The 12,315-nt window shown below is 46.2% G+C and overlaps 3 protein-coding genes across 6 annotated transcripts in view; all 3 read right to left on the bottom strand.

Moving 5' to 3' along the window:
* LOC310801656 (uncharacterized protein) overlaps positions 1-234 on the bottom strand; it is a gene marked incomplete at both ends in the record, with an annotated part of 12,793 nt that extends 12,559 nt beyond the window's left edge. The window contains one exon of the mRNA XM_083665723.1: positions 149-234. Coding sequence (XP_083521849.1) covers positions 149-234 — 86 coding nt within the window. The remainder of the gene's footprint in view (positions 1-148) is intronic.
* A 3,018-nt stretch (positions 235-3,252) lies between these two features.
* On the bottom strand, positions 3,253-7,925 carry calub (calumenin b). The gene is made up of 7 exons (XM_083666939.1): positions 7,877-7,925; positions 7,176-7,421; positions 6,623-6,816; positions 6,235-6,401; positions 5,989-6,049; positions 5,331-5,530; positions 3,253-5,143 (listed from the first exon to the last, which is right to left on the bottom strand). Exons 2-7 carry the CDS (start codon positions 7,400-7,402, stop codon positions 5,039-5,041), a joined length of 954 nt encoding a protein of 317 aa, XP_083523065.1. The 5' UTR covers positions 7,403-7,421; positions 7,877-7,925; the 3' UTR covers positions 3,253-5,038.
* A 707-nt stretch (positions 7,926-8,632) lies between these two features.
* On the bottom strand, positions 8,633-11,198 carry gtf3c6 (general transcription factor IIIC, polypeptide 6, alpha). Of its 4 annotated transcripts, none has more exons than XM_083667356.1 (6): positions 10,986-11,198; positions 10,806-10,886; positions 10,437-10,500; positions 10,277-10,321; positions 9,973-10,089; positions 8,633-9,222 (listed from the first exon to the last, which is right to left on the bottom strand). In XM_083667356.1, exons 1-6 carry the CDS (start codon positions 11,007-11,009, stop codon positions 9,068-9,070), a joined length of 486 nt encoding a protein of 161 aa, XP_083523482.1. In that variant the 5' UTR covers positions 11,010-11,198; the 3' UTR covers positions 8,633-9,067. The 4 variants fall into 4 exon arrangements, with proteins under 4 accessions (XP_083523482.1, XP_083523485.1, XP_083523483.1 ...); XM_083667359.1 differs by having other exon boundaries at positions 9,988-10,089; XM_083667357.1 differs by having other exon boundaries at positions 9,973-10,086.
* Positions 11,199-12,315: the final 1,117 nt, after the last annotated feature.

Genomic DNA, 12,315 nt, shown 5'->3' with positions numbered 1-12,315 from the left:
AAAGCAGCCTTTCTAAAAGAAGCAGATTTTCTATTGAAAGTATGATCTAGTCCAGTTCTAGGCTTAATCCGTGTCCGGGAAACCTACCCATAAATTCCCACATTTGATTCTATACCTAAGACATGTACGACCTACGGTGTGACGTTACCTGCGGTCCTCTGATGACTGAGGCAGAGCAGCAGGGAAAAGAACAGAGTCCTCCATAGATCTGGCCTCCCCACAGAGAGCCTCCATGGCGGCTGCTTAGCCTGGGGCATACCTATAGGCTCAACCAGGGCTCCAGCTCCAGCCCTGGCCCCCCTCTACATCCACCCCAGGCCTCAGGCTTCAGGACCAGCCTCCACCAACCACTCCAACCACCCCCCCCAACCAGGTCCTCAGTCCTCAGAGTGTCTGCCTCTATCTCTATCCCAGCTTCAGCCTCAGTCTCCTTCACCACCCTGGTCTGGTTTGGTCTGGTCTGGAAGAGAGAGGGTGCAGCTAGTGCATTTTGTTTTGTTTTTCTAACAGAAATGACAAGGTTGACATTGTGGCTTTTCTTGTCGCCAGTCTGAACTGTGATTTAGTCTGGAGTGACAGTAATATGGCTTTAAAGTTATTATGAGGTCAAGACCCTCAACCTCATCACACACACACACACACACACACACACACACAGCATGGCACAAAATACCGACATTCGGTATACCTCGAAATGAAAAAGTGACGACAGGTATCGAGCTAACTTTGGAAACAATACATTCTTTTAACGTGTGAGTTTTGGGTGCTAGGCCTAGCCTGTACTTTGTCAATGCACTTTATTTTAACAGGACATAGTACATTTAATTCCTCACATTAAAAAATGAAATGATAAACAAGTAATCTTGTTCAATCTTGTTCAGCCATATACTTTGTGGCTACTACCTGACTATTCTCCTCCTACACACATTATGCACTAAGGAATACACAAACAATCTTATTCAGTAATACTTTTGTTTTGATTTGAACTGTATTTCTGATATCTTGACAATAACGGGTATCATATCGTGAACCCTGCTTGCTTATCGTATCGTGAGCTGAGTGTATTGTCCCACCCCTCACACACACACACACACACACACACACACACACACACACACACACACACTCTGCAACTACTATAATTCCCTCAAATCCTCTCTGAGGGACTGGTCGTTATTAATGATGGGGGGTACATGGAAGGATTTGCACACTGATTACCTGCTCGATTTGTACATACATGTAGCTTGGTGCATAGTCATTGTTTTGAAAATTATTAGAAATTAGGGCCTATAACCTGCACCCCCGAAGTATGTAGGCATTTGCGTATATCTGTTGTGTAGTGATGTCTGAACATGCTTTGAATTCGTCCACATCTTAATGTTGTCTATTTCAGAACCATGGATAGCCGGGAGTCATTGGGTAAGGTGGCTGCATAACATTTGGTGATTATAGGCATATGAATATCGTTTTGGAAAATCCCTATCAATTCTGTAGCCTATTAGGCCTATTCTACTTATTTTTTATTATAATTCCTTGCATGGAAGCCTTCACTGAAGCAAGTCATGGCTAGGTTCAGACCATGTGTAGCCAAAGTAAAAATATCAAATGGTAGGTTACCTTGGGGAAAATAATCAATCAAAAACAACATTTACTCTGTTAATTTCATGTTTATAATAATTTCAGGATTATATTTTTCTCATATCAACACCTCTCTCGCACCTCCCACCTCTCTTTTACGTGTGTGTGTGTGTGTGTGTGTGTGTGTGTGTGTGTGTGTATTGTTGAGCAGCAGACATTGGACTTGCGACTACAGGTCGTTTCATCCTAGGAGTGAGACCACATACTCATTATTTTTTGTGTGTGTGTGGGGGGGGGGGGTTAATGTATTCAGACCCTTTGCTATGAAAATAATCTCTCTCATATCCATAATTGTGTTTGCAATAATGAATTCAAGTGATGCAGCAAAGAAAGTGGCACACTCACTCACACACACACACACACACTCAGATCCCAATGCATTTCACAATATCAATTACGGCTGTATGCGATGTACTTGACAAATAAAATATGATTTGACACACACACACACACGGCTTGATAAGAGGATACATTATGCATGCTATGGACAGTATATTTCAGCTTGAAATAAGTAGCATAAAAACCAAGCAACCTTGAGCACAGCACACATCATTATTTAAATAGATAATAAATCCTCTTCAATCTTGGCTGTCAATGTGCTCCAGGCCTTTTAGGTCAGCTCCTTTTACACGTGGCCCACATCTAAATCTACCTAGGAACATATTGAGGGCAGCAGGGCTAAAGCTGAAGAGTACAGGTACAAGTACATCAGAAATATCACTTAGACTCTATACACACACCCACACACACACACACACACACAGAAACACACACACACCTTTAGCTGAAATGACTGACCTGTTGGTGTCAGATCCTCAGTGTGACTCCCTCTCTGTCATGTGGGGTACCCATGAACCTGCTTCTCCAGAGGAACACGCTCACATAACCTCCCATTCAATAATCCCATGAAGTGGCCTCACAGGGACAGACACACTCCGCCATGCACACACACTTCAAGTGGCAGAAAGCTGCTGAACACACACAGGAAGTAGACAGTGACAGACCCACACAGACACACACAGGCACGCAGAGAGCAGACAGCAGCTTAAGAGGTGTATCCTGGGGATCAGTGTCAGATCAGGGGTTTAACTGGCCGTGGGGCTGACAGCTAGCCAATCAGATTGGTTACAGGGAACACGCTGCCACCTCATTGGCAGGTTAGAGGCGGCAGTCACAACCAGTCATAACTCTGACTTGACATCAACACACACACACACGTCTGGTATTAGAAGGACAATGTTTGATTAGGCTCCCCGATCCCCTTTCACTCTCATGATCAGTGTGATATTAGACTTCAAGCGTGTGTGTGTGTTGTAAAGAAAGAAAGTGTGAATTTTGTCATGTGTATTCTTTGGACTTGTGTGTTTGTTTAGATGCAGCATATATATATATGTGTGTGTGTGTGTGTGTGTGTGTGTGTGTACTGGCTCTGATGGGTGCTGTTTTTTAAGGAATCTCTCTATCAACTAATCAGGCTTGACAAGGGATTACCAATCAAACATCGGCTTCCCTTAGATTAACCCACATCCAGAAATATACCACACACACACACACACACACACACACACACACGTCAGAAAGTGTCCCTTCTCTCTGCTCCTCTGGGTGTATGATGTACACTCACGCCACACAATCACTTCACACTCCGTCTTCAATTTGAGTTCCTTTAATTCAGAAAAAGGGTTTTTTGATCACAACAAACCGGACCTGATTGAAAACCGCGCGCACGCGTTTTGCCGACCGAGCAAAAACGGTGAATATTCAACTACAACTTATGTACAGTATAAAGTCACTAGTGAAAGGCTTGTCGCTGCGATGAGCGTGTAAAAAAACAGCTAAATATCATATACATCATAGCATAAAAACCAGTAAGAGTGGTTATATAAAGGGCTGCACACACGAGGAGCTTAATACGAGGTTATTTGATACAGCGTGACACAGCGAACTAAGAGAAGGGGGGCTTTGGGTGATGGTGGTGGTGGGGGGGTCTTTCTAAAAAGCCTCCACGTGTGAGAACACGTCTTAGAGCAGATCGTAACCGAGAGTGTCTGTAGGGTTGTGTAAATACACGTGTAGTGGCACAGAACTGAAGAAGTCTGTGAAATCCTAAAAAGAAAACATCCAAAAGGGGGGGAAAAAGGCACAGAATGGAGAGACTCCTCTCCCTCTCGCACTCACACGCGCTCACACTCGCTCGCTCCCACACACACACACAATTTTGGCCAGGATATAGAAGGAGGGGTAATAGGGAGAAGAGAGAGAGAGAGAGAGAGAGAGAGAGGAGGCAGCAAAGTGAGGAGCAAGTTTGTTCATGAGACATCTCAGAGCCAGTCCACTGGGCATAGCTAGCTAGCATTATCCATCCCCTCCGTGAGCACTTCTAACCAAACAGGTAGGAACTAAACCTGCACACACAGGGGGGCACTGGGAACCAGTGGCCGGCGGACGCACAGCCCTGGTCCCACCAGCGCTACCCTATTGCACGAGTCCTCAGGCTTCATCGGCCTGAGAGTTTCATCTTCACTCCTCTGTCTGGACACGCTCGGCTCTGAAATGCCGTCTATTCTGGCTTCAGGAGACCAGGAAACTGACCCGCTAAATTAAATCATTCCCCCCTATGTTTCCTACATGATTAGGATTATTAGTATGTGTAACACCCTTCAATAGTGACAAGATGACCAGGGTGTTATGACAGACTCTCCCTCCCGAATAGAGCCCTACCCCCTAGTCCCCCTATCCTAGGGCAAGCTTGGGCTACTATCAGATCTGGAGGGGCTAGGGCTCTGTGTGGGGTTGGACACCAGCGTTCAGACAGAGGAGTGAAACGACATTTCTCAGGGCTGAAACTTCAACGTCCAGTGAATCACAGAATCACCGGTACGACATGCACAGTTCTGCAGTTCACTGCATACCTTAATACATTGTGTCGAAACAAGTTTACCAAAACAAAACCTACTCTAAATCCGCTACGCTTTTATAGAAATTCTTCTTCTTCTTTTTTTTTTCCTTTTCTTTTTCTTCTTCTTCCAAAAACAAAAAAAAAGAACGACTAGACAAAAAACAAACAAAAAAAACAAACAAACACAGGAAATACTTTTTGTTCGTTTTCCTCTGTCCCGATTGGATGAGAGGCATTGGAGGGCGGAGCAGGACTCTCCCAATGTCCAAGCTTATGTGCGATTTACTATGAAGTGACATTGGCATGCTAGTGTGTATAATGGGATAAAAACCAGGAAATTAAATAAATTACTGTTGACATAACAGGGCTAAATCTAAATAGACACCCTACGTCTTGTGTATTGCACTACTATTGGACCAGAACCTAAGGTAAAAGAATAGCGTTCCACTGATAGGGTCTCCGTTTGGGGATTGGCCCAAAGTCTCTCTGGAGTGAGGAGGTTTAGAACTCGTCGTGTCGAACCAGGGCCTCGCCAAAGTCAGTGGCCTGACTGCCCACAAACAGGTCATACTTCTCCACTATCTCTGCCTTGGTCAGACGGCCGTCCTAGAAGAGAGAAAGGAAACAGATGGAGTGTCTGGTGAAGAGGTTCTCAGTCTCAGAGCTTGGCTCAAACACAAATGCGCTCATGCAGAGAACCACAAACAAACATACATAGACAGACAGGTGGCTTAGGCATGGACACAAATACATACATGTACACACACACACGTGTACACACACACACACTCACTTTGTCTGTGTCTGACTCGTAGACCAGGTGTTTGGCCTCAGCGTCTGCGTGGTCGTAGTCTGAGGGCAGGATCCAGTCTCTGGTCTCCTCCTTGTCCATTCGGCCATCTTTGTTTTTATCTCTGAATTCGGTGAACTGCTCTCTCTCCGTCCTCACCCACTCTGGCTCTGAGGGGTCCCCCTCCTGGTTATACATGTCACCTACGGGGGGGGGGGGGAGAAAGAAAGGGGGGGGGGGGTGGAGAGGTAGAGAAAGGGGAGTAAGGGAAGATAGAAAGAGAGATTGAGAAGTGGGAGAGGAGGTGGGGGGGAAGAAGGGAGTCAGAAGGGATGAGGTGTACAAAGAAGACAGAGAAGAGATGAGAAAGGAGGGAGGGACATGAGGGGAGGCTTCACAGCAGATGTGCCGTTTCATACCGTTGCTCTTTGGCTGGCTGCCTATGTACCATCACCTATGTACTCTGTTATAACTCACCTCTGTGCTCTGTTATAACTGACCTGTGCGCTTTGTTATAACTCACCTATGTGCTCTGTTATAACTCACCTATGTGCTCTGTTATAACTCACCTATGTACTCTGTTATAACTCACCTATGTACTCTGTTATAACTCACCTATGCGCTCTGTTATAACTCACCTATGCGCTCTGTTATAACTCACCTATGTACTCTTCCAGGTCTATGAAGCCGTCTGCGTTCTTATCAATGTCCTCCATGGTCTCCTACAGGACGGAGGGAGAGAACAGGGGGAGGGTGGTTACAAACACAAAGAGATGCTTCAGTCAGCTCTCTGTCATGGGATGTGTGTGTGTATATGTGTGCATATGAGTGTATATATGAGTGTGTGTGTGTGTGTCTGTGTATGTGTGTAAGAGTGTGTGTGTAAGAGTGTGTGTGAGTGACCCACCAGCACGACGATGTCTTTCATATGGTCGTACTCCTCAGGGTGGAGGAAGGCTGTGAACTCCTCCTTATTGGCCTGCAGGTCTGCGTCCGTGTCGGCCATCTTGAACCTCCTCTCATCACGCGCCATCATCTGTCTGTAGCTGAAGCCGTCCTCTGGGTCAGGGTCATCTGCAGGTCACACAGAGAGAGGTTGAGACATATGTTGTGTGTGTGTGTGTGTGTGTGTGTGTGTGTGTGTGTGTGTGTGTTACCCCAGCCTCTTTTATCTCATCTGTGTGTGTGTGTCATGATGTGTGTCCATGTGTGTATCACTTCGTATCGAGTGCAGCGTACTTGTATTCCTCCAAGTACACCAAGTGTGTGTGTGTGTGTGTGTGTGTACTCCTTACCTAATATATATCCGTAGGTAGCGTTCTTGTACTCGTCCCAGGACACCAGCCCGTCTCCGTTAAGGTCGTGACCTTTCCACTGTCGATCCACGTCGTCGTAGATCCATCTCTTCTGAGCGTGCTTTATCCATCTCTTCATCTCCTCCACAGACACGTAGCCATCTTTGTCCTCATCTATTCGCTCTACCAACATACTGCAGAGAGAGAGAGAGAGAGAGACAGACCGGTCAGTGAGTGTTACCCCAGCCTCTTTTCTCTTATCTGTGTGTGTGTGTGTGTGTGTGTGTGTGTCCAGTCTCTTTTCTCTCATCTGTGTGTGTGTGTGTGTGTGTGTGTGTGTGTCCAGCCTCTTTTCTCTTATCTGTGTGTGTGTGTGTGTGTGTGTGTCCAGCCTCTTTTCTCTTATCTGTGTGTGTGTGTGTGTGTGTCCAGCCTCTTTTCAATCATCTGTGTGTGTGTGTGTGTGTGTGTAGCCTCTTTCCTCTCATCTGTGTGTGTGTGTGTGTGTGTGTGTGTGTGTGTGCGTGCGTAAGTGTGCGTCCGCGTGCCTTACCCAAGCCTTTCTTTGCTCTCCTCTGGCGTAAGCTGGTCGAAGGTCTTGGCCTCATCCTGTCCAAGAAAGGCCTCGTGGTCATAGTCAAAGTTCTCCGCATCGTCGTGGTCGCGGTTACTCAGTGGGTCGTCGTGGTGAACGCGTTCCTTCTTCTCCGTAGGCTTGCTGGTGGCGTAGACCACACACAGTGCAAAGCACATGACCAACGGCCGCAATTCCATCCTCATAATGGCACAGTGTCTAGAACTGGGGTGGAAACCAGGGAACGGGTTAATTGAATTTGAACAACACAACACAACACACTTTGTGTTTCAGTATGGCAGTGGATTCAGACGAGCAGGAGAGTGGTTCGTTATGGTAGTCTCTCCTCTGGTATGTCAGTGACTCCTCGCTGGAATCTAAAGTATAACGTGATCATCTTTTAAAAGACAGTAGAGCAAAATGAGGAGGAGGTGATGCGTACGTGTGTGTGCGTGCGTGCGTATGTGTGGCTGATCTGTCGGGTCATCGGTCTGTCTATCTGTCTCTGTCTCCCTCTCCCTCTCTAACTGAACCAGCTCGCCCACTAACCACAGTTAAGACATGCTCATGAGCAGAGAAACCAAAAAAATAGCCGGAATAAAAAGAAATAAACCCAACTCGTCTTATGCGTTCCCTTTGACGACGGGCAGATGGATTTACAATGAGCGGAACACACTTACCGGTCTCGTTTCAGCCGTTTTCTTTCGCTTTTAGAACATCCACCCCGGATTCACACCCTTAGAGCCTGACCGTTATTTCCGGGGCTAAACGCCCAGCCAGCCAATGGCGTGGCGTCAACAGCTCTGACGACGCCCACAACGTACGTGCCATGCCGCTCGCCTATTGGCCCACTTCATGCAGCATCGGTGTTTGGATTGGCTTAGAAGCGCCACGTACTCACGCTACGAACGTCAAAACAAATCACTTTTCCATTCAGAAAAAAATAACTATAAAAAAAAAAAAAAGCATTTCAGCCACCGTGGGGTGACTGTCAGCTCACATAAAACGTGTTCAGTTATGACTGGAACGCTGTGGTGTGTGTGTGTGTCCAGTCGTTCTGGGGTCCTCTGTGGCTCATTGGGTAGAGCATGGCACTAATAACGCGTAGGTTGTGGGTTTGATTCCTGCTGGGACCAACTATACTGAAATGTATGCACTCACTGCAATGTAAGTCGCTTTGGATAAAAGCGTCAGCTAAATGGCCTATATAAATATGGCATACCATTTCAAAAACAGCAGGCTAGGGTGAGCTTGACATTCAGAGTGCACTGCTGTTTTGCAATATCCGCTTGAATTCATTCCAGCACAGTCTGCATGACATCCATTTCATAATCTAATAGCCTAATAGTTCCCTCTGAATTCTGTCCATAAAACCGGACTCAGACTTTCATGAGGGTTTGGCAAACGGGTGTAAAAGACCAATCATCAAGCATAAACATGAGAAAGGCAGTTTATTTTCAAACAACTTTTGTTTAGAAAAACATTACGAGTGTATCCAATTCAATAAGGGACACAACACAACTATACAAGAGGTAGCCACACCTACTGCCTGCTCCACACTATTTGCAAAGTTAGACTCCCGGCATCTCACCTAACACTGATATCACAGTTTGTTTTCTAATATTTACATCAAACAGCATTCAGTGTTCAAAACACGACTGTTCGCCGTGGTAGAGACATATTCTGCAGTTCCTTGTTTCCTGATCCTCCAGGCAGTCAGGAGCAGGTGCAGTTTGTAGCAGAGGTTTGGATAGTTTGTCACCTGTCTGTCATTGCCTCTGGGTGCTTCGTCATTGGCCAGGTCTCTGGGCCATCAGTGATGTCAGCATTAGGGATAGATCCAAGAGCCCACAGAGTTCCATTGTCCTGTTTCAACCCTCTGCTCCGTCCCCCACGCTCCCATATCCACTTCCCTTCTCCCTGCTCTCCTCCTGACGGGTCCTTTCCTTGGGGTCCTGGCTGGGGTAAGAGCGTGAATCTTTTCTCCCAAGGACCTTGTCTTTTAGAGACTGAATCTCAATGGGTCCTGCAGCGACAACATGAGCAGCCATATTAGATGTTTTCAACAGTCAAGAAAAGGAGGAACTCATCGTGGAACAAAATGTCAAGGATTGGAGTAATGCCAGGTCATGTGTAAGTGTGTATGAGGGACTCAGTGTACGGGTGAGGTTGTGAAAGTGTGTGAGGTTGAAGAAAGAGTGTGTGTGTGTGAGATGGTGTGTCCCCCTCCCCCTCTTTCTTCTCCAAGTGGGAATGGAATGAGGGAGTGTGTGTGTGTGTGTGTCCTTTCTTCTCCAAGTGTGAATGGAATGAGGGAGTGTGTGTGAATACCTCAGTGCGGTGAGGTTGTGTGTAACACGGAAACGACACCGGGCGTAGGCGTGCACCGACAACAACATGCAAGTGCTAACGCAAAATTCTTGAATGCTCCCAATCCCGTCCAATCTTTTCACCCGCGTTGCTTGCCTGCTTCTGCGAGCGCCTGTTTTTCCCAGCGTTTCAAATATAAACCGGCGAAATAACCGGTTCTAATTAGAAAACACGACGCTCCAAGTTGCGCTTGTGTAACCGAGTTGAGATGAACTCACTCCTCAAGATCAAATACCCCTACACACACACACACACACACACACACACACACACACACACACACACACACACACACACACACACACACACACCTTTTCGTTAGTGAGTCGGATTGCGGGGGGCTTGACGCGGCCAGTGTAGTTTCGATGGAACAGTGTGTGTGAGTGGAGAGTATAGGAGGGCTGACCTGTGCTGGGCTCACCCTCTTTCTTCTCAGTCAGGAAGGTTCGTTGCATCATGAGTCTCTTCACGGTGTGGCACTTATACTTGAGCTCTTGAGTGGCCTCAGAGTCGGCTGTGGCTGCTGAAAGAGAGAGAGAGAGAGAGAGAGAGAGAGAGAGAGAGAGAGAGAGAGAGAGATTGTATTTCATGGAGAGAGAACCTCTGCCACAGACCAGACAGACAGGAGTCAATTAGACATATTTGGAGTGAGTGTGTTAGTACTGCCTCTGTGTGTCATGTAGCAATCATCGTTGGGAGTAGAAACTCACCACTTGCCTGTCCCTCCTCGAACAGCACACAGGTTCCCATAGCATCTGTGAGGAGGGGGGGGGAAAGAGAGAGACTCAGTCAGTAAGTATGAACTCCACTTGTAAGCAGGCTGCATCACAAGTCATTGTTTCCAGTCTTAACAGTGACAACTTCTCTTACCTTTATACTCCCCTGCAAACACAAATCGTCCAACTTGCATCACAGGCTGCTCACTGGCAATGTCCTTTAACACAGATTTTTTTTATAGGAGATGAAATGCTGCTGAAATGCATCGCCACATGTTTGGTTGAATCAAAGAGAGCTGTGTCCGTGTGCGTGACTGAGAAGAGAAGGCGTTTTTAATCTGACTGAGAACGCATTCTCTCCTCGGTCATACAGGTGTATGGCTTGTGTCGTCAACTATATTTGTTCTAAATACTGCACGCGCACACACACGCGCGCACACACACACACACACACACACACACACACACACACACACACACACACACACACACACACACACACACACACACACAATTCACTCACCAGTATCTTGCAGGTGCCCTGACACTTGGTCAGAAAGTCAGAGTTGATTATACCGGAGAGCTCCACCACGACTAACTGCTCCTAAACACAGACAGAGAGGGTAAGGGGGGATAATGCGATGTGCTGTTTTATTATAGTCTCCATTAGAGGCCTCTGGAGCACTTGGGGTGTCAGTCTTACCTCCTCTTCCCATTCATCGTCCATATTTACGATTCAGAAGTGCAGAATTCGATTCAGAAGCAAACGAGGAAATTCAATGGGTTTGGCTACAGGCACAGTCACGCGTATGATCGATGTGGGTCTGATTTACTTTGAGGGCAAAAAGACCGTGAAAAATACAAATAACGACAATGGTTGTGAACACGACTGGCGACTGGTCATTGTTATCGACGTCTCCACTTCCGCGAATGTTATAAAAGTACGGCGTGCGGTAAAGTCCAGGTGGTAATGTGATACCATCTTTCGCCACCAGATGGTGCAATCGTTTTAGCTCGAATTTGGGTTCAAGCTGCTTACGTGAGCAGCTTGAGCTTGTCTTCCATCGCTCTCTCTCTCTCTCTTTCCCTCTCTCTTTCCCTCTCTCTCTCCCTCTCTCTCTCCCTCTCTCTCTCCCTCTCTCTCTCCCTCTCTCTCTCCCTCTCTCTCCCTTTCAATAAAATTTAATTCAACAGGATTTATTGAAAAACATTTGTTTATATATTTGAATGTTATATGAATAAAATGGGGAAAAAAACATTGGTTTGTATTGCCAAAGTAACACTAACCACACAAAATCATGACAAATATCGTAGCCTACCCATAATTACTGGTAATCATATACATATTTACATTCAGGTTCATTGTAGTAATTGTAAAGAAAATGACAATAAAGGAGAAAAAGGACAGTGATGATAAGAAAACCCATATATATTTGCTGCTACAGTCCTATGATTTCACATTTGGGTATTCCTCCCAACAGATCCCAACAGTTTTTTAAATATTTGTTTTGGGTTCATTTTGGGGAAATGTATATCTCTTCTATTTTGACATATTTTTGGCATGATGTAGTTCAGTATTCATTTTGTGGGCACAGTCACTCTCTGGGAATCCAGGTCTGTTTGTGTATATATATATATATGTGTGTGTGTGTGTGTGTGTGTGTGTGTGTGTGTGTGTGTGTGTGTGTGTGTCTGTGTGTCTGTGTGTCTGTGTGTGTGTCTGTGTCTGTGTGTCTGTGTGTGCGTGTGTGTGTGTGTCTGTCTGTCTCTCTGTCTCTCTCTCTCTCTCTCTCCCTCCCTCTCTCTCTCTCATCCCACAGTGGGGTTGGGTTGAGGTTAATACCAATGCACTGGCTCCAGGTAGAGAGAGGGAAAGCAGAGGGGAACGATATGGGAAAGAAGGAAGACATGACTGGGGGAAGGAAGATGGAAAAAGAGGATAGGAAAGGATGATGGAGAGGGTGTGTGTGTGTCTGTGTGTGTGTGTGTGTGTGTGTGTGTGTGTGTGTGTGTGTGTGTGTGTGTGTACGCGC

This window comes from Argentina silus (genome assembly GCF_951799395.1).
Source record: "Argentina silus genome assembly, chromosome: 3".
Lineage (NCBI taxonomy): Eukaryota > Metazoa > Chordata > Actinopteri > Argentiniformes > Argentinidae > Argentina > Argentina silus.
Note: the sequence above shows the minus strand (reverse complement) of the source record. Positions and strands in the feature narration are given on the sequence as shown.

Coding starts and splice junctions, on each gene's coding strand:
- calub (XM_083666939.1), bottom strand. CDS start 7,402: ATGAGGATGGAATTGCGGCCGTTGGTCATGTGCTTTGCACTGTGTGTG. Junction 6,402..6,622: donor TACCTACGGATATATATTAG/GTAAGGAGTACA, acceptor TGTGACCTGCAG/ATGACCCTGACCCAGAGGAC. Junction 5,531..5,988: donor AGACCTGGAAGAGTACATAG/GTGAGTTATAAC, acceptor CCCCCCCCGTAG/GTGACATGTATAACCAGGAG.
- gtf3c6 (XM_083667356.1), bottom strand. CDS start 11,009: ATGGACGATGAATGGGAAGAGGAG. Junction 10,887..10,985: donor ACGATGAATGGGAAGAGGAG/GTAAGACTGACA, acceptor GTCTGTGTTTAG/GAGCAGTTAGTCGTGGTGGA. Junction 10,501..10,805: donor AGGGCACCTGCAAGATACTG/GTGAGTGAATTG, acceptor TCTGTGTTAAAG/GACATTGCCAGTGAGCAGCC.